We start from the raw sequence: 21,014 nt of genomic DNA on the forward strand, positions 1-21,014 counted from the left end.
GACTCTGGAAATAACAAAAATGGATGTCTTAGGCCTGGTTCACACTAGTGCAATTTTTAATGTGATTTGAGTCACACAGAATCACATGACAATGGTTATCACATTGTTTTCAGTGATGCTCGTTCACATCAATGCGACTCAGCTTGGAGCAATTTTGGAAAATGTTCCTGTCCTCCACAGCCCAGCACTCCAGTGAATGCTGGAGGAGCAGAGCAGAGGACAGAGGAGTCTTTGATTGCTCACTTCCCACTGCAGAGACAGCCGAGAACAGACTACCTGAGTAAGTATAAGGTTTTTGTTTTGTTTTTTTAAAGCCCCATACTTCTCTTTTAGTGTACAACAAATATTAAATACACTCTTGACATTTTCCCCAAATGTAGAATAGTTCAAAATTAAAAATGTCTGCCAAAAACGTTTAAAAGCTTGTATTCATCTGACAACCCTCCTCCAAAAAAAAAAAAATCATATTTTCACTAAAAATAAACGAAAGTCATCATTAGAGGACACAAAATCAACATAACTTACAAAATTCCTTCTAAATCTAACAGATAAAACTGTATTGAGTTAAGAAATAAAGCTCTGTGTGGGATGTCTTGCGGCTCATTCACATGGGTGCTCTAGCCTTTACAGTGTGAATCAGCATTTTTTTTAAGTGGCTGGAGCTGTGTACAGGCAGCTTATGTTACGCTATGGGGATGCAGGCACTGTATGAACACAGCCACGGGTCCTAATTTGACAGGTTTGTGGGTGTGCATTTGGAACCAATCGCCCACACCTGTAAAATTGGAACCTGCAGCTGTATTGGTATAGCCACTGCATCACCATAGAGTAACAGGCAGCTTCAGCCGCATGAACAAATCACTCATTCACACCGTATGGGTCAGAAAACCCTTGTAAAGGGGGCATTCACTTCTTTGAATTATTTTTTGGGATTTTTACAAATTATTTCTTACATTTTGATTTTTATTCACAATGTGAAGGAGACTTTGGTGAAATATCAGGTTCCCCGATGTCTCACTGAATTACTAGGAATTGCTGTGTAGAGGGGCTCCTGTTCATTTATAAACTAAAGCCATGAAATATGGTTCCTATTGGGGGGGGGGGGGGGGTCCTGCACTTTGGTCTTTCACCTAGTAAATAACAATCCTTAATTACCTTTCAATAGTCTTTACAGATAAAAGCTCTGGGCCAATGTTGTTGATCACTGAAATTATGACAAATATGCAGAATAGATATGTTACTTGATAAATCAGTTGTCTGCGTTAATGTTTTACACCGATTATGATATTCAAATATCTGTATATTTACATTTAAGAAGGTAAAAAAGGGGGAGGGGTATGTCTGTATATTAAGAACAGTGTACAGGTAAATGTGAGGGATGATATTAATAATGGAGCTATGGACGTGGCAGAATCCCTATGGGTAGAACTTAAAAGGGAAGGCACTATAGGGAAGGTAATATTGGGCATATGCTACAGGCCCCCCAATCATAGGGAGGAGGGGGGGGGCGGACCTCCTTTTACAAATATGATTGGCAGCAAGGATGGGAAATGTCATTATAATGGGGGACTTTAATTATCCAGATATAGACTGGGCAGACGGAACCGCGCATTCAGCCAAGGCTCGGCAGTTCCTAAATGTTTTGTAGGACAATTTCATGAGTCAGATGGTGAATGCACAGACAAGAAACAATGCAGTACTTGACCTACTGATTACCAACAATACAGACCTGCTCACGGATATAGAGATACGGGGCAACTTAGGAAACACTGACCATAGGTCAATTTGTTTCAGTATTAATCATAGTAATAGGAAACACAAGGGTAATATAAGGACACTGAATTTCAAAAGAGCCAATTTACCAAAACTGCGCTCTCTGCTAGAAAATATCAAATGAGATAGAACCCTGGGAACAAAGATGGGAGTGCTTCAAGAGCATACTAAACAAAGGGATTGGCCAGTGCATTCCAAAGGGAAATACATTTAAAAGCGCAAAACTTAACCCTGGGTGGCTAAACTCCAACATAAAAATGCATATTAATACTAAAGAAAAGGCCTTCAAAAAATACAAGACTGAGGGGTCATTGACAGCATTCAAGCATTACAAAGAGTGTAATAAGAAATGTAAAGAGGAAATCAAGGCGGCTAAAATAGAACACGAGAGACATATAGCGGAAGAGAGTATAAAGAACCCCAAGAAATTCTTTAAGTATATAAACAGTAAGAAAGTGAGGCCAGAACACATTGGCCCCATAAAAGACGACAAAGGAAATATGGCCACAGAGGAAAGGCGGAAGTGTTAAATAATTTCTTCTCTTCAGTCTTCACAAAAGAATCGGGAGGCTACACTAACCCAGCTTGTAAGGCTAAACTAAATAATACACCTCAGGAAGTACCGCCATGGCTAACAGAAGATAGACTTAGAACTAAACTAGAGAAACTTAACATAAATAAATCACCGGGACCGGATAGCTTGCACCAGAGGGTTCTTAAAGAGCTCAGCCAGGTGATTGCCAGACCATTATTCTTGATCTTTAAGGATAGTCTACAGACAGGTATGGTGCCAGCTGATTGGAAAAAAGCCAACGTGGTACCAATATTTAAAAAAGGGCCGAGATATATCCCGGGTAACTATAGGCCGGTCAGCCTAACATCAGTAGTCTTCAAGATTTTGGAGGGGATGTTAAGGGACCACATACAAGACTTTAGTAATGAAAATGGTATTATTAGTAGTAATCAGCATGGATTCATGAAAAATCATTCTTGCCAAACCAATCTATTAACCTTCTACGATGAAGTGAGCTGCCACCTAGATAAAGGTAAGCCTGTGGATGTGATGTATTTTGCAAAGGCTTTGCAAAGGCCTTTGACACCGTTCCCCACAAACGCTTACTATACAAACTTAGGAAGGTAGGTATGGACCATAGGGTGAGTACCTGGATAGAGAACTGGCTCCAGGGGAGAGTCCAGAGGGTGATGATTAATGGGGAGTACTCGGATTGGGCAGGTGTGAAAAGTGAGGTCCCCCAAGATTCTGTCATGGGGACAATCCTGTTTAATTTATTCATAAATGATCTAGGGGAGGGGATATCAAGTACAATCTCAGTATTTGCAGATTATACTAAACTAAGCATGCCAATATCTTCTATGCAGGATGTGGAAACCTTACAATTGGATCTGAACAAAATAATGGGGTGGGCAACTACATGGCAGATGAGGTTTAATGTTGAAAAATGTACAGTAATGCACTTGGGGGTCAGAAACACGAAAGCAAGCTACTCACTGGGGGGGAAACCTTTGGGTGAGTCTAGGATGGAAAAGGACCTGGGGGTACTGGTAGACAACAGGCTTGGCATTGGCATGCAATGCCAAGCTGCTGCAAGCAAAGCCAACAGAATACTGGCATGTATAAAAAAGGGGATTCACTCCAGAAATAAAGAGATTATTCTCCCACTCTACAAGACTGGTCCGGCCACATCTGGAGTATGCTGTCCAGTTCTGTGCACCGGTCCTTGGGAAGGATGTGCTGGAACTGGAGAGAGTCCAGAGAAGAGCAACAAAAATAATTAGGGGAATGGAGGGCATCGGCTATGAGGAAAGACTACAAGCACTGAACTTATTCTCTCTGGAGAAGAGACGATTGAGGGGGGATATGATATCAATGTACAAATACTGTACTGGCGACCCTAGCATAAGGAACAATGGTTTAACCTTAAAATACGTAAGGGGTTCTTCACTGTCAGAGCAGTAAGGATGTGGAATTCTCTTCCACAAGCAGTCCTATCAGCAGGGAGCATCGATAGTTTCAAAAAACTATTAAATGGGCACCTTAAAGACCACAACATACAGGAGTATACAATGTACGGTTAACAGCAAACACACACACATCATAGGTTGAACTGGATGGACTGATGTCTTTTTTTCAACCTCACAAACTTTGTAACTATGTAAGAAGTAAATATTCCAGTTGGCAAGTGTGCATTTCATCCCTATCCGTTTTATGATACTGAAAAATGTATAAAATGCAATGTAATAATTTATCAAGAAACTGCATTTTTATTCTTTTTTTAAGAGTGATCAGCACAAGGCTCTAACTCGAGAGAAGAATTCTGTGTCAATGAGCGACATGGTGACGGTTGCTACTCAGACTACAAAGCAAGGTTGGTGCTCAATCATAAACAGGCTTGCAGACCTGTCAGTAAATAAACAGTTAAAACGTAATGTCCTTCTTAAAGTGACCCTGTTGCTGTACAAAAAATGAAACTTGGGCCACATTGAGATATCGCGTGTCTCACATAGGGCAGCCTATTCACTTGAATGGGCTTCCCTATGCGTGTTTGTCGCGCCTAAGTGGCTTAGGAAGCCAGTTGATATTTTGCCAAGATTTGAATTTCAGCACGATTCTGCTCTCGATTCCTAATCACTCAAATGTGAACAGGGCAAGAATACCACACTCCTCTCTGATGCTTCTGTTAGGACTGTATTTAGGGCACACTTATGCGACCTAAAAGTTGTGGGATTTTTACCATGATTTTGACTGGACTTGATGCAATGCCTATGTCTTTGGTGCTCAAAACGCATTAAAATTGGCCCAAACGCATTAAAATTGGCCCAAAGTAGTGCAGGGTCTACTTTGAAGTTGTTGGGACTTGAAGTCGCACAGATATGAATGGTACTCATTGGAAATCATGGAGTACAACTTGTCATGCACCTTTGCAGTCCCAAGCACAAGTGTGAAAGGGGCCTAAACTAACCTTTCCAGGATTCTCAATATTTATGGTCCCCTGCAGCTTCCAATGGTTCCTTCTGCTGACCTCCACTTCACTACTGTATCCTGTAATGAGTGGAGGTCAGAGGGAGAAACCAACGATAGCTGGGGGCAAAAATAGAGATTAACATTTCAAGAAGTGTTGGTTTCAGTGCGAACTTCATCAGAGGATTTCTCAGCAATAGATAGGCATTCAACACTGGCAACAGGAAAGGTAAGTCTTCATCTTTTTCAGGGATGGCTAAGTTGATTAATTTTTGAAAGTGACACAGTTGCTTTAAAAGCGAACACCACAAGTTTCCAACTGTTGTATTTACTAGAGTGAAGATGCCTTTGCTTTGTTACTGGGGCCTGTTTGCCTTCTTTTTTTTTTTCTGGGCAGAGCCCTAATAAATAGACAGCCCCCATTCAACATGAACACTTCTGCAGCCAGCTAGGCTAGATAGGCCAGAAGTCAGGGAAAAATAAACCCCCAAAAACAAAGTGAAAATTAAATGAAGGAGGCTTTCCATACCTTAAAACTTTCAAGTGAATGTTTGTTTTATGCATGTAGAATGTGTAAAGCAAATATGTATGTAAACAGACTAATATGCTTGGAAAGTAATACACTACTTCTAAATTTACGGAATGTAAATTGTGATAGGACTATCAGGGATTTTGCAAATACTGACTTTCAAACAAATCAAAAGACAGGAAAAAATGTTTTCTCTTCAGCTGAGTGATATAACCCAGTGGTCTCCGAACTCTGGCCTGAGGGCCAAATGCAGCCCTTTGCTAACTTTTATCTGGCCCGAGGGGCATTATTTTTCTCAATGATGTGAGGCACTATCCCTCCCACTGACACCAACAATTGGCACTATTCCTTCTACTAATACCAGTGGTGGGGCATTACTCATTCCTACTGACCACCAACCCTAAGGCAATGTTTAGACTCACTGATGCTGGGCTTGAGGCATTTTATAACACCACTGGCCACAATTGCAACCCCCCCCCCCCCCCCAAAGTGCTTTGAGAGTATGATGGGACCACCTGGAAGGTTCATGCCCAAGCCCAATGGTAAACCTTGTGGTAGGATCTCTTTAACTGCATGTGTGCATGTGTATATGTATAAAATGTTTGCTTTGTTTACATTTTATTACAGGTCTTCCATGTTTTGCGAGGATTTGGTTGCAATGTGTGTAAACATTTAAAAAATGGCATTTGTTAAAAAAGGTGGCAAAAAAGGATTTTCATCAAACTAGCAATGAAATCCTTGGCTGAAATGTGTAATTAGACACAAGATATTTTTGTGATTGTATATGGACTACTTCTGTTTTTTTTACATGTAATAGAACTCATGAGCATTCAGTAAAAATTAGCACAATTTCATGTAAATGTAACGTTTTTATTTTTTCACACTCAGAAACAATCATATACGTATGACCTATTGGATAAAAGGTGTACAGAATTCCCAGGGTACATTAGGTAGACTGTTATTGTTAATCATGTGTTAAACTAGTGGAATGTTCATTACAGTAAAAAACAAACACTGTTAGGCCTCATGCACACTGGGCATTTGTATCACTCCTCTGAACTCCCTTTACTCCTGGCCGGAGAAAAGAAGGTTAAAGTGGAGCTCCGCCCAAAAGGGGAAGCCCTGCTTTTCAGCCTCCTTCCCTCCCCTCTCCGGTGGCACATTTGGCACCTTGTGGGGGGGGGGTACCTGGCTTCGACAGGTACAAGCTCCCACTTCCTGCTGAGTTTGCCACAAGAAACTCAGCCGGAAGTTCGGCCCTCACTGCATCCGGCCCATTGAGAAACTGCAGCGCAATTCACGCATGCGCAAAAGGAAACTGGCTGTAAAGCCACAAGGCTTCACTGCCAGTTTCCCTTACCCAAGATGGCGGTGCCAGCACCCGAGAGCCGATTCAAGAATCGGTTTGGGTGAGGACACCGCGGGATCCCCAGACAGGTAAGTGCCCTAAAAGTAAAAGTCAGCAGCTACAGTATTTGTAGCTGCTGACTTTACATTTTTTGTGAGGGGTTTCCATTTTAAACAAATGTGCCTAAAGCTGCATATTGCACATTTGTTTAGGCACGTCAAACGTTCCAGTGTTTATAGATCCTATTGGCCAGAATAATAATTTATTATGGCCATTTGAATGAATGAACACTCAAGCACTAAATGTATCTAGACGCCTTTATACACATCGTGTTTTATCTGCTCTGAAACTTCTCTGCTGAATGCGATGGTAATTTTTTTTTTTTTTTTCTGCCTGTAATGCTCCTCTTCTATTAGGCCTGTAAACGCCTATGTGTCTTAAAAATAGAAATAAAAATCCCAAACATCTGTAAATGCAGTGTTTTTTAGCTCTGTGTGCATGAGCCCTAAAAAAGCCAGCAATGTTTAGTTCTATGAAAATATTTAATCTGGAAAACTTCAGAGATATTGCCATTGTATTGCTGATTAACTATATTTTAAGACCTGAAACAACTGAAAGAAATTGTACTAACAAAAAATGTGAGAGCATTTGTCACCAAGTTGTATGGTCTGTTTCTGCTCAGTGATGGGTTGGTATAGTCTGTAAATGGCTTGTTTGCTGTTTTTTTTTTTTTTTTTTTTCATTTTTTTACAGGTAAGAAATCCCCTGCAAAGATAAATAATCATTTTTTTAATCCGGAATTGAATGATCACCAGAAGCTTGCAGTGAGGAGGATACTGAGTGGAGAGTGCCGTCCTACTCCGTACATTCTGTTTGGACCTCCAGGAACAGGAAAAACTGTCACAGTCATTGAAGCTATTTTGCAGGTGACTTTTGCATTGTGACTTTGTACAGGATAAACTGTTGCAATTTTGGTGTTATATTTTTTTTATCATTTTTATTTGTTATATATAATGAAAATTGTGTTGTTTTTTTTTTGTTTTTTTTTTGTTAGTGCTTAGGTCATAGGTTAGGAAAATTTGTCATTTTATTAAAAGGGTAATGCATGTCTTCATCCTGGAAAATAATTTTCTACCATTCTATTATTTTCCTTCAAAGAAAAGATACATTTGGTGTCTGATTTTAGGAAAATGTGGGCAATCTTGAGTCTATCAATATTTCACATTATGCAGGCATGTTAAACTGGTGCCACCATCAGTGGACATGTCCTGCGCAATAATGTATGACCATAACTGGAGCGCATGCGTGAAGACTGGCTGCAGAGAGGCTGGAGGAGATGAAAAAAAAGTAAAATTTTTATTTTCCTAAAAAATTGCAATTGTTTGATATAATATAATATGCCCTGGGAAAACTGAAGTCATCCAGTAAGGGTCAATTTATATCTATAGGATCTGTTTGCAAATGTATTCACACAACGTTTTCTAAGATTCACATAGTTTTCCAAATAAACACAGCTAGTAAAAGGTATGTATCTTGGGTAAAGGTTGTGTGAATCTTGATTTAAAAATATAGCTAGATCCCCTTGTGTTGCAGTAACGTGTTGTGGTGCTGTTCACTGTGAAAGGCAGCCCATAGCACTAACACGTAGAAACTCATTCACACGTCAATGCACCACAACACAGTCATGCAAGGTCCTAAGCCTGAGGGGCCAGTGCAGATATGCTGAAAGAGAAAGTCAGGGGTCTGAGTACGTGTTTGTGTATTGCTGAAAAACCCGTGTGGGAAACCCATGTGTTCTGTGATCTATCTTTTAATAAAAGTGGGCAGGGGAAGTTCTAAAAAGAATTGGGGAGTGGATTGTGTCCTTTTAGGCCTAGCTCCAGTAATACGATGGCTTCTAAATTGTTTGAATCAAGCTAGCCCAAACTAATTATTTATTTTACTAATCGATGCAGGTGCTGTCAGTGCTGTGTAAACTGTATGTTGCATCAGTCTAATCGTACTAATCGATGCAGTAAACAGTGCTGTGTTGTGGCAGAGGTACGGGGGCCTGAATAAAATCGAGCACTGCTCCGCCATCCATAGGAAGCCTTGTATTTTTATGAATGTGTAGCAGCCTACAAGGTAGGTGCTAGGTAAAAGCACAATGGGCTTTGACTGCCTAACAGCAGGGCCACGATTTTCAGCTGGGCTGTCATGTCTCCCAGGTGTGGCTGCTGAGAGAGGAGTCTCCCCACTGGCTTCATGAGAGGATTCTCATTAGGCAGTGGAGGAGACCCAATCAGTGGCCCATTCAGGCCTGTATCTACCCCAGAAGGCAGATTCTGCCGGAGAGGATTCTGGGAGTGGGTAGAAGTTTGAAGGGAACGCATGACGCAGCATCTTTGGCGGGAAGCAGATTCCCAGGAGGGGGAGTACGGCTGTCTCTCCTCCTGTCAGAAGGATCGGGTGTCTTGGGTGGCTGCCTGAGAATCCAGGAGGGAAAGCTGAGCTGAGTTGCAGAGAGGATCCGGTGTGCCGAGGACCAGTGGAGGAAGAGGGGTTCAGTTCCAGGAAAGCCTTCCAAGGTCGTGAGTACTGTGAACTGCCCCTGGGGTCTGCCTGGTGTAGAGGGGACCACTCCGGTGAAGGTCCCAGGGATCCTGGAGCCTGCAAGTGTCAAGGGGGTTGCCTAGTGAGAGGACCCTGAAGTGTCAAGGGGTTGCCTAGTGAGAGGACCCTGGAAGTGTAGAGGGGGCGCCAGCGGTTGGGCCCTGAAGAGTCAAGTGTACAGTGTTAAGAGTTGCAGCAGCACAAATAGTTACTGGAGGCTACCTCAGTCAGTGAAGGGCTGGAGGGAGTCAGGACTTTTGAGCTAGACAGAGTGTCAAGAGTCAGATTATTACAGTCCTGGATCTTCTGAGTTAACCAAGGAGTTAAAGTCGAAGTTTCAGCACTTTCAGCAGAACAGTATTTCAAGCGCTAGGAAGCGTTGGTCGGCATTCAGCTGGTGTCAGGACAGCGCCGACAGGCATCTTTTCTACAAAGTGTCCCAGTTAAACCTAGTTGAGCCAGAGGAGTATCCCACTATTTTCCATCCCCATTATAAAATAAACAAAACAAACCAAAGATGCCAGAATGGTCATTGCCTCAGCTCTCACACTTGGGTTTTCAACTAAAATGTGTTGGAAGTGTCCCCGGTAACAATGGCAGACCCACATCAGGCCCAATGCCTGGAAATATTGCTACAAATGAATATGAGACTTCCTCTGATTGGCTGAGGTGCAGATTGTGAGGTCATTTGTCTCTCTTCACCGCAGCCATTTAGATGAATCCTTGTATTCGTTAAAAAAAATACAAGGGTTTCTATAATTGGCGAAGCAGCACTCAGCCTGACTCGATTTTGTTCCATGAGAAGTCCTTATATGGCCACCAGAACACAGCGCTACCTACAGTTTATACAGTACTGACAGCCGCTGCATTGATTAATAAAGGAAATAATTTGAGCCAGATTGGTCCAAATAAACTCTTTAAAGCCATTGTATTCCTTGAGTTAGGCTTTTTAGCGCTACCTTGAGCTAATCTTCCCACAGTATATACTGATGTAATAGTTTTATAGTGCTGATAAGGTAATATATAAATGCCCTATATTCCGTGTGGAGTCAACAATGACCGTTCTTATACTTTGTAGATCCATTATGCTTTGCCTGATAGTCGTATATTGGTGTGTGCTCCATCTAACAGTGCTGCTGATCTTGTCTGCCTCCGTCTTCATGAAAGCGGACATTTGGAACCTGGAACCATGGTTAGGGTAAATGCTTCGAGTCGCCAAGAAGAGGTAATTTGGCTCAGTGCTGTGCTTCTTGAACAGGTTTGTTTTGATGGTATATCTTACTATGAGATCTGCCCATTCTCATTAAAGCTGGAAACCATTAGAATTTTTTTTTTTTTTTTTTTTATAATGAAGACAATTCTTTGTTAAATAAAAAAAAAAAATCTTCTCCACCTTGACAACAGAACAGTCGCATGATTGGACTGATCCTGCTCCCCATCTCGCCTAATCACCGTTATGTATACTTAGGCCTTAAATTACCACCATTAGCTCCAGTGCATTAAAAGTTTTTTGTGCATTAATATTTTTTTCAAATGTTTGGGCCTCCAGCAACCTGTTGTATCAATTACAACATGACAGTAAAGCTGTATCAATTATCTTTATTCAGTGAGCAGGATGTACTGATTTTCTTTTGATGTGGTTAGAATTTTTTTAGTCCGTATCGCTTTCTCTGTGTTCATTGTGTGTTGTTTGAGCCATTGATATAACAATTGTAATATGTATTTCTCTTTCGTTGATCAACAGACACAGCGCTCCATAAATCATAACTAGTGGGTTATATTGCCTCCTTCAGGGGTAGGACTAGGCAGAACAAAAAACACCTGGCTACACCCATGGGCCATCCTCAGCTGGTATATAACCCCCCTCTCTGCTCTAGGTAATCAGTTTAATCTGTCTAGTCAGGAGTAAGGACCTAAGCTCCCAGCTGAGATCTCTGGTCCTAGCAATTTTCTCCTTCCTTACGTTTTTTTTTTTTTGTTTTTTTCTCTCGGGAGATCTACAATCAACTGCTGGGCGATGGGCTGGATAATCTAGATCCAGTGGTCCCGCCAGCCCAGCCAGCAAGCCAGCGCGCAGACTGCAGCTACGCGCTAGGTCAGCCGCGACATAGCCTCAAGGACAGAGGCTGGCCCACGAGTTAAGTCTCGCAGGGTCGCATACGACCGGGGTTGAGTCTGAATAGCAGCAGTCCCTTGACTGACAGCTCCCCTACTTCGGTGGCGAGGAGTTCTGTCTGAAGAATTACCTGCACCATGGAAGGGTAAGTACAGTCCCCCCTCTCCCCTTTTGGTGGTTTTCTTTGGGGTGGGCGTGGGTAACCTCCAGGGACAGTCGGACCTGCCTGCAGGTTCCTTCCTCCCATCCTTCAATCCCTCACGGAGTTGGGCTTCTCCCTGTCTGGACCTAGAGTCTGGTGGGGTTCCCAGGGCAGAGAATGCAGCAGGGACCCCTGGGGTCTCCCCTGCTATCCCCACTCTGTAAGGGTCCTGGGATAGTGTTTGTCCCGCCCTGTTAGTCTGGAGGAGACCCCTAGGTTTATGCCCTGGTGTTTGCAGTGTGGGTATAGTGCAGGGGGGTCCTAGTGCAGAGACAGGTGCAGAGTGCACAGCAGAGTCTCCCCTAAACGTGTGTCCTACCTTCAGGGGGTTTCCCCTTGCAAAGAGTGCAGCATTGCAGAGGGTGCAGGAAAGATCCTGGCAGCATGCTTCAGTATTTGTAGCTGATAGTGACCATTTTCCCTTAGTCTGGCTGGTCTCCGGTTGACGGGCATGTTTGTGTAGCCAGATGGTGTCACTGAGACCATTTTCCCTTAGTCTGGGAGATGCTGGAGACAACTGAAGCCTCATGGGGATACCAAAGCTCCTCCTCTATCTCTTGCCCGGGACATATAAAGAGGGATAGCGTGATGATGCTGGTTTCAAATTCTCGGCGCTCCTCCAGTCTGTTGGATGAGTCTTTGGGGGTCCCTGTTATCTCTCTCTCTCTTTCTCTCTCTCCTGATAGGTACCCTGAGCCTTGAGGGGATCCTCTAGTGGTGCCAAAAATCGTTTTTATACTCAAGGTCTTCCTTTCTCTATCGTTCGTTGATGGAGGCAGTCTTCTGATCAGTAGAGATCTTCAAGCAACTATGCCGGATCTGGGGGAAGGGCTGGATAATCTAGATCCAGTGGTCACCCCAGCTGGCCAGCGAGCGCGTCCAGACCTTAGCTCCGCACTGGGTCGGCCGTGACATAGTCCCACCGGACGGGGACTGGCCCTGCAAGTTAAACGCCTCCCAAGGTCTAGGCCTATGTCGCAGCGTTCCTATTTGGCCGACAGCCCGCCCACTTCGGCGGAGAGAGGTCCTGCCAGGAGATGGTGACTGCCTGTGTTCCCGGTACAGTGATTAAACATTCTCCCCCTCTTCCCTGGTGGATTTTGGGGTGGACGCGGGCCCCTCCCTGGGGTGGTCGGACCCTCACACAGAGGGTTCCCCTCTGTCCTGTTGTGCAACCCCCCCCCCCCTCCTCTCCTTCCCACGTGGGGGACTGTTTGGGCCTACCTGGGGCTGGGACCTCGTGTGCAGGCCGCATGCGCTCGGTCAATCGTGCAGGGTGGGGGGGCTCGGTCGATCCTTCAGGGCTTCCTGCTGCAGGGTGGTGTAGGAGGGCTGGCAGGGGTCTCCCTGTGGGTCTTGATGCCGTGCAGGACTGCCATTTTCTTGCAACCTCGTCTGCCATCTTGGTACACCCAATTTCGGCCATTTTGCAGTGGATTCTCTGCTAGAGAAGCTAGGTGGGAGTGCCTACAGGTGTTTTCTGAGGGGTGGAGCCCCTCCTTCCACCCTGGGCAGTTTCCTTTGCGCACTCCCTTATGGGGGAACCTGCTTGTTACAGGTGCAGCCTTGGGAATGCATATTGGGACAGTGGGTTCTGGGGTCTCTCTCTCTGTTGACGGTCTGCAGGGCTTGCCCAATCTAGGGGGGGGGGGGCTATAGCGCGGTGGGACTGTTTATTTGCAAAAAAAAAGAAAGTCATTTTTTTTTTTTTTTTTGCAAATTTTGCTGGCGGGTTCTGGTTCAGTATGGACCCTGCAGACCATGTGTCCCCACCTGACCCCCTTACGGAGGTCGCAGGGCGTTCCGGATCTCCACTGTCCATCAATGCATTTTCGGCAGTTTTGGAAGCATTTAGGTCCCAAGTGGAGGTGGCCTTGAGAGAGCGAGGTGCGTTGAAACATTTCTCCACCTGCCCCTGCCTCAGATGTCTCGAATTCTGAGTCTGACTCAGCCGCCGCAGACGTGGGCCTCCCTGCCGGGTCTGTTACCTTGCGCCTTGTCTCCTCGGATAATGAGGATGACATTTCTACCTCCCCTACAGGAGCTGGTGGATGCACTGGTTGTTTCAGTGCGTGACACCCTGCAATTGGAGGACGCAGCGGTGGCTGTGCCTAGGGCGCAGGTTGCATCTGGCATTCACATGGCATCCAGAGCAGCTTTATTTGCTAGCATGCTCATGAAGGATAGGACCGTCCGCGACGTTCTTCTGGGGTGTCTTAGCGGCTGCTAGACGTTGCCCTTTTGAGGAGTCTCTGTTAAAGTGGGCTGTACCGCCTAATGTGAACCTACTGGTCTCTAGGCTGCATGGGACTACCGTTGTTCCACTGGAGGAATCCCTGTCCTTTAAGGACCTTGGGGATAGGATGGCGCAGGCTGTGGCCTGCGATCTGTACTCCCTGGCGGGGTCTGCACTGGGAACAGGGTTTATGATTGCCCTTGCCACGCAGACTGATGGGCGGAGTTCACACACCGTGACTTGGTGAGGAGTAAGTCCCTCCGACCCTGGGGGAACTGTAGACCAGCTGACGCAGGGGCTGAAATTTGTTTGCAATGCCCTGCTGGATACGGCTCCTTTATTGGGTCACCTGACAGTTTTCGGCGGTGGTTATTCGGCATATACTTGGCTAAAGTGTTGGTCTGTGGATCAAACTTCTACGAAGGCCTTAATGGATCTCCCTTTTCAGGAGGATCGCCTGTTTGGCGCTGCCCTGGATGACATTCTATAAGGGTCTCACGGGGGGAAGAGTGCTTTTCTTCCGCAGGCTGACAAGGGTAAGGGCCTTCGTCGCGGACGGGGGTCCTTCCCTTTCGGCTCACAAACAGTTTCTTCGTGCCTCGGGGACAGTCCATGTGGCGAAGTCCTGGTGGTTCCAAACGCCCTAGTCTGGCGAACATGAGATCGTTTTTTTCCAGACCTGCGGACAAGGCCTACTCGGCCTGAGTGTGTGTCCTCACCCATATATGGGTTAGGGGGATGTCTTTGCCAGTTTTAGGACCTGCGGCTGGCCTGGGTCTTAGGCAGCTGGGTTCAGGTGGTCATGCGGTCCAGTTGCAAGATCGAGTTTCGATCCTCTTTTTCCGGTAAGGTTTCTTCTTCCAATGTACGGCTGTGTCCGGATCGCCTGCAGGTGCTCTATGGGGCAGTTAAGGCTCTGGTTCAACAAGACTGGACCTACTGGCCCTTGATGGTTCCGTGCGGATCAATAATTCAAGATGGTATCGGTTCGCACAATGGTGGTTTCACTGCATCAGGGGGATTCTTGGCCTCCATAGACATCAAAGATGCCTACCTTCATATCCCGTTATGTGCAGGACACTAACGGGTTCTCCATTTTCTGCCATGGGTCTCTATCGGTTTGTGGCGTTACCCCTTGGTCTCACTTCTGCTCCTTGGGTCTCGGTGTTGGCTCCGGTCCTGGCGCCGTTGCGGCAGCGGGGTGTATCGGTCCTGGGTTCCTGGCCGATCTGCTTCTCTGTGTGGAGTCCCCTACGGTGCGGACGATGAATTTGGAAGTCACCATATGAGGAGTTTGGGTGGGTTCTGAACCTTCAGAAGTCATCCCTGGTCACTTCTATGAGACTGGACTATCTGGGCCTGACTTTGGACTCGTCCTCAGTTAGGGTGCTTCTCCCTCCAGGGAGATAACTCTTGGAACTTCAGACTGCGGTCAACTGTCTCTGTCCAGAACAGGGTCGTCCCTTAGGACCTGCATGCAAGTGCTGGGACTGATGGTGTCGTCTTTCGAGCCTGTGCCTTTCGCTCAAGGATCCCCCAGAAGGCAATCCTTCTCAAACGGGACTGGAATCCAAACTCTGGCCATTCGGTTCCGGATCTGGAATCCTTCCTCCCCTTTTTACTGAACAATTGTCACCGTGGATACAAGCCTGTCCAGGTGGTGAGGAGTCCTCGGCAGGTTCTCTAAGTTCTCTGCTTAGAGAGTATGGTCCCTGGAGGATCCAGGTTACTGATCAATGCCCTGGAGCTGAGAGCGATCCGGCTTTGCCTGATTCACTGGACCGGCACCTGCAGCTGTCCAGTGTGCATTCAATCGGTCTACGCCACAACCATGGCTTATGTCATTCACAAAGGGGGCACCAAGGGTGTCCTTGCGGTCTTGGAAGTGACAGGCATTCTTCTTTGGCCTGAGCGCCTTTTTTTTCAGTTCTTTCCACTGTTCCCTTCCAGGTGTGGAAAATTGGCAGGCGGATTGCCTCAGTCGACGGGCCTTGGATGCAGGGGAATGGTCCCTTCATCCGGAGGTGTTCCAGCAGTTGTGCCTTCGTTGGGGCGCTCCAGCCATGGATCTGTTGGCGTCGCATCTGCAGGATAGTGCAGAGGTTGTGGCCCGCTCCTGGGACCCTCTGGCAGGTGAACTGTGGCACCATGGGTTCTGTCGTAGGTGAGAACATATGCGAAGTTCAACATGAACAATGCTGAGAAGTTTAGCATGGTCACCTTCGCAAGGATGACGCCAGCATTGTCGTGTGTGAGCGGTCACGGATGGGCCAAGATCAGCTGTTGTCTGCCTTTCCTCCTCTCAAGTTGCTGCCAAGACTTCTTTGCAGGATCGAGGCGGGAGGGATTCCGGTGATTCTCGTGGCTCCAGACTGGCCTCGCCGAGTTTGGTACTCCGACCTGGGCAGGTTAGCTGCAGGCACTCCTTGGAGGCTTCCTCTCAGGGAGGATTTACTGTCTCCGGGGCCAATATTCCATCCTGCTTTATGGTCTTTGGCTTTCTCAGCTTGGCTGTTGAAAGCCAGGTGCTGAAGGTCTGCTTCAGTGATTCCCACCCTGCTTAATGCGTGGGAAGCGACTTCTAGGATGTTTTTTCAACGTACAAAGTCGTATATTGCGTGGTGCGAGTCTCTTTAGTCTCCCCCTTGCTCTTACTCGATGGCACGGATCTTGGCTTTCCTTCAACGGGAGTTGATCAAAAGTTGGCCCTGAGTACTATCTAGGGTCAGGTTTTTGGCTTTGGCAATTTTTCTTCCAAAGGCCATTGGCCGCCCCTTCCCTGGTGCGTAACTTCTTCCAGGGGGTGCGTCACTTTGGTGACCTCCGTCTCCAACTGGGGACCTCGATTTGGTGCAGTTGGTTCTTCCAGAATCTCCTTTTGCAAGTATTTGGGGGGGTATCCCCTGCCTACCTTAGTACAGAAGGTGGCGACATTGTCCTGTCGTTCTCGCTATATGTTGGTTCATGGAGACAAGTGGTACTTTGCCTGGATCTGCCCTTCCCTCCGAAGGTGGTTTCTAGTGTTCACTTGAACGAGGACATTGTAATACTGTCTTTGTGTCCTAAGCCCAAACATCCTGAGGACTGTACATTGCATACTCTGGATATAGTTCGGGCACTCAAGGTATACTTGGCGACTGCTGAGTCTTTTCTTGAGTCGAGTTCGCACTCTGTACACACAGATGGCCCCTAGAACAGGGCTACCTGCATCTGCTGCGAATGTTTCCAGTTGGATCGGACAGACGATAGTGCAGGCTTATTCAATTACGGGTCAGGTCCTACCTTTCCTTGTTTCGGCGCCTTCTACTCGGACGCCTAGTGCTTCCTGGGCTTTTCGCCATACAGGCGTCTGCTTCAGGTTTCAAGACGGCTACCTGGTCATCTGTTCACACCTTTACCAAATTTTATAAGGTGGATGTGCTGGCATCTGCAGATGCATCTTTTGGCCGCAAAGTTTTGCTGGCTGCTGTCTGGAGGGCTTTCGGCCTTCCTTGAGGGTGTTTACTGTTTGTTTCAGGTGGGCCTCATCTTTTGTTCTGATGAGTCCTATGTTGCATGGTTGGCTATGTTTAGACTTGGGGACTTGTTCTTTTCTGCTGTTCCCACCACTCATTTTATGGCACTGCTTTGGGACGGCCCTACTGATATGGATCAAAAGACTGCATCCGTCAATGACGATAGAGAGAACTGGATTTTTGCCTTTTACCGTAAAATCCTTTTCTCTTAAGTTCATTGATGGACGCAGTACCCACCCCTCTTCTTTGAGTTGGGTTTATGTTACTTTTCTGACACTGCTTTGATACAAAACTGACATCCTATGCAGGAAGAGAGGTGGTGTACCCTCTGGGACTGCCCATAGGCGTAGCCAGAACTTTTTTTTTTCTGCCTGGTGTCCTACTCCTGTAGGGGGCAGTGTAACCAGCTGGGGTGAACCCTGGATCTAGAATATCCAGCCCATCGCTCAGATCCGGCATAGTTGCTTGAAGATCTCTACTGATATTGATCAGAGGACTGTGTCCGTCAATGAACTTAAGAGAAAAGGATTTTACGGTAAGTCAAAAATTGAATTTTCCTTATGGAGCCTCAGGGTCACATCTCACCCTGACCCCCCTCATCAAGATGGCAGGTCCCTCGGAACCCCAGCTTCCCATGGTTGCACTGACGGCCTAGTGCTTCCTGCTGTCCCGGGTGGAACTGGCATGTGGTCAAAGGCCCAGAAAAAAGCATCCCCCGCCTTCCCCTGCTCAGGCTGTCTCATCTGATTCTGAGCCTGATGCCGCTGTGGACGCGACCCTTCCAGGGGGATTTAATACCACACCTCCTGATCCTCCATGGTTGCAGCAGCGAATAAAAAAACCGCTGGTAAATGCACTTATCACCGCAGTGCATGGAACTTTAAAGATGGAGGATGCGGCTGATTTAGCCATGGACGTGGCGACGTGGCTGTGGCGTTTGGTATGCAGAAGTCGCATCGTACTCCAAAGGTGTTTCCTTATGTGCCTTATTTTGCCAGGTTTTCCTGTAAGGAATTAGAAAAACCAAAATTACCCTTTGTGGTCCCCAAACGTTTTTCTGTACGTTACCCTTTTGAGGAGTCACTATTAAAAAGGGGGCTAGCCCACCAGTGGTGGACCCTCCTGTTTCCAGTTTGAATAAAGCAACCATGATCCCAGTAGAGGAATCCCCATCCTTTAAGGACCCGGCTGACAAGAAAGCGGAGACTGTGGCACGCAGCATGTTTACAATGGCTGGTTTCGGTATTGCAGCCAGTCTTTGCCTCAGCCCTGGTGTCTCAGACCCAAACTGAATGGGCCAAGCTTTTGCGCCAGGGCCTGGGGGGTGAGCAGGTCCCTGCTGCTTATGTGGATTTAGCGGACCAGTTGGTCCATGAGCTGCAGTTTGTGATGCAGCTTTGGATGCAGCTCCTGTGCTGTCCAACCTTTCTGTTTCAGCGGTGGTGATTAGGCATGTGCTGTGGCTTAAGAATTGGTCCGCAGAGTAAATAGAAATATAACCATCTTAAGTAATTTCAGGTTGTCTCCATTAAATATGGGAGTTTGATATCAAATTAACAACAAGGATATCAAAAATATAGTACTTGGATATAGGTACATAGCAGTATAGTTAGAAAGAGAGTTTCATAACACTAAGCGTTAGGTCAGATGCCCGGAGTCGAATGAAAGGGTTTTAAATAGTTAGTCACCTGTACAATAGTTAGAAAAAAATATATCTGAGTGTGTGATCCATGGGTCCCATTTATTAGTGTGAAATTTCATAGAGTTGTATATAGTATGAAAATTTTTTCCCATAATATAGATCGAATTTATTCTTGTTTGTCATATTAATGTACCAATTCTCTTTGTACCACCATCTTCTGTTTTCTTTCAATAAAAGTTTGTATACAAAAAAAAAAAAAAAAAGAATTGGTCCGCAGACCAAGCCTCTAAGAAAGCTCTCACTGATCTGCCCTTTCAAGGTGATCTCTTGTTTGGGACTACCCTGGTTGATATCTTTAAGGGTATCATGGAGGGAAGAGTACCTTCCTGCCACAGTCAAGGAAAGGGAAGGAGCCTTGCTGCAGACGTGGGCCCTCCTTCTCATTCCATTGAAAATTATTTTGTGCTTCTGGGTCTGAGAATAAGGGAAATGGATCTTTTAAATCTTCCCCGGGAGGTTCCAAGCAACCTTGGTCTGGTAAGCCTAGAGCTAGCTTCCCCGGACCAGCAGACAAGACTCCTTCAGCATCAAGGTCTGCTCTCACCCATTATTGGGGTGGGGGGACATCTTCGCTGGTTTCCGGCCCTGTAGACTTATTTGGTGAGCGTCAACAAAATCCGCCAAATGTTTTTTTTAGGGGTACCCAGAAAGGGGGCCAAAGCTTGTCCTTTTCAGGTTTTTTAGGTCCGGAGTCCCCTTGTCCGGATTTAATTTCTGCAAAGGTTCAGGTGATATCTGAACTACCTAAGATCCCCCTATCCCTGTCCAGGGAATTGATTTACCTAGGTCTGTTTTCTATTTCTTACCAGGGTGGTCCTTCCTCTGCACAAACTCTAGGGACCACACGCCGTGATTCACCAGCTGCTGTCACACAGATAGTTCTCTCTCCCATTTTGCATACAGCTTCTGAGTCTGGTGGTATCCACCTTCAAGACAGTTCTGTTTGCACAGTCTTAGATGCAGCTCCTTTTAGCAAGTTTGTCTACACAGGTCCTCTGACAGGTGCCGCAGGCGTCCCAGGGCCACGGTAAGGCCAGGATCATCCTCTGCTAGGTCTTCTTCCGCAGTTCCTGTGAGCAATTAAGAGCGAGGATCTTCCAATCATCCTGGTGGCTATAAACATCCCTTGGGGGCTTCCTCTCAGAGAAGACCGGTTGTCGCAGGAGCTGATCTACCACCAACTTTACAGTCGCTGGTTTTAATGGCTTAGCTATTGAAAGCCAGGTTCCCGAGGGATAGAAGTCTGTCTGGATCAGTGATCCCTACTATGGTGAAGGCGAGGAAGTAGTCTTCCAGCAAAATATACCATCGAACATGGAAAGCGTACATTTCTTGGTGTGAGTTAATTGGCGCTCATCCTCAATCCTTTTCTGTGGCTCGGATCTTAACCTTTCTTTAACAGGGCGTTGATCGTAAGTTGGCCTTGAGTACCATCAAGGGACAGGTGCCTGTCAATCTTCTTTCAGCGACCCCCTAGCCACACACTTTTTAGTTTGTGCCTTCATTCAGGGGGTTTGAAATGTGGCTCCACTTGTACGGTCTCTTTTGCCGCCATGGGATTTAAATGTAGTACTCTCTGTTGTCCAGAATCCTCCATTATTCCCTTGTCTATGTTATCCCAGAAGGTGACATTCTTGGTGGCTATTACCTTGGCCAACAGGGTATTGGAATTGGCGGCATCCTGCCGCAGTCCCTATTTAGTGGTCCATAGGGGTAAAGTGGTTCTTCATCCCTGTCCATCATTTCTGCCCAAAGTGGTCTCTGACTTCCATTTGAATGAGGACATTGTGTTGCCTTCCTTGGGCCTTACGTCATCAGGCTTCAATATCGCAAGTTTGCAAGGTGGCCACTGGTCGTCCGTGCATACCCTCACAAAATTCTTTAAGGTAGATACTTTGGCATCTACTGATGCTTCTTTTGGCTGCAAAGTTTTGCAGGCTGCTGTTTAAGAGGGGCTGTTCCTTCTTGAGGGGTGTTTTTTCTTTAAACCTTTATTTTTCAGACGGGGCTCCGGTTACCCA

The 21,014-nt window shown here is 46.1% G+C and overlaps 1 protein-coding gene across 1 annotated transcript in view; it reads left to right on the top strand.

Annotated features, from left to right (window-relative positions):
• Positions 1 to 21,014, top strand: part of MOV10L1 (Mov10 like RNA helicase 1) — a gene marked incomplete at its 3' end in the record, with an annotated part of 461,653 nt that overhangs the window by 326,338 nt on the left and 114,301 nt on the right. The window contains exons 15-17 of the mRNA XM_082256834.1: positions 4,073 to 4,160; positions 7,384 to 7,556; positions 10,301 to 10,447. Coding sequence (XP_082112960.1) covers positions 4,073 to 4,160; positions 7,384 to 7,556; positions 10,301 to 10,447 — 408 coding nt within the window. The remainder of the gene's footprint in view (positions 1 to 4,072; positions 4,161 to 7,383; positions 7,557 to 10,300; positions 10,448 to 21,014) is intronic.

The sequence above is a fragment of the Pelophylax lessonae genome (genome assembly GCF_965119305.1).
Source record: "Pelophylax lessonae genome assembly, chromosome: 4".
NCBI classification, from domain to species: domain Eukaryota; kingdom Metazoa; phylum Chordata; class Amphibia; order Anura; family Ranidae; genus Pelophylax; species Pelophylax lessonae.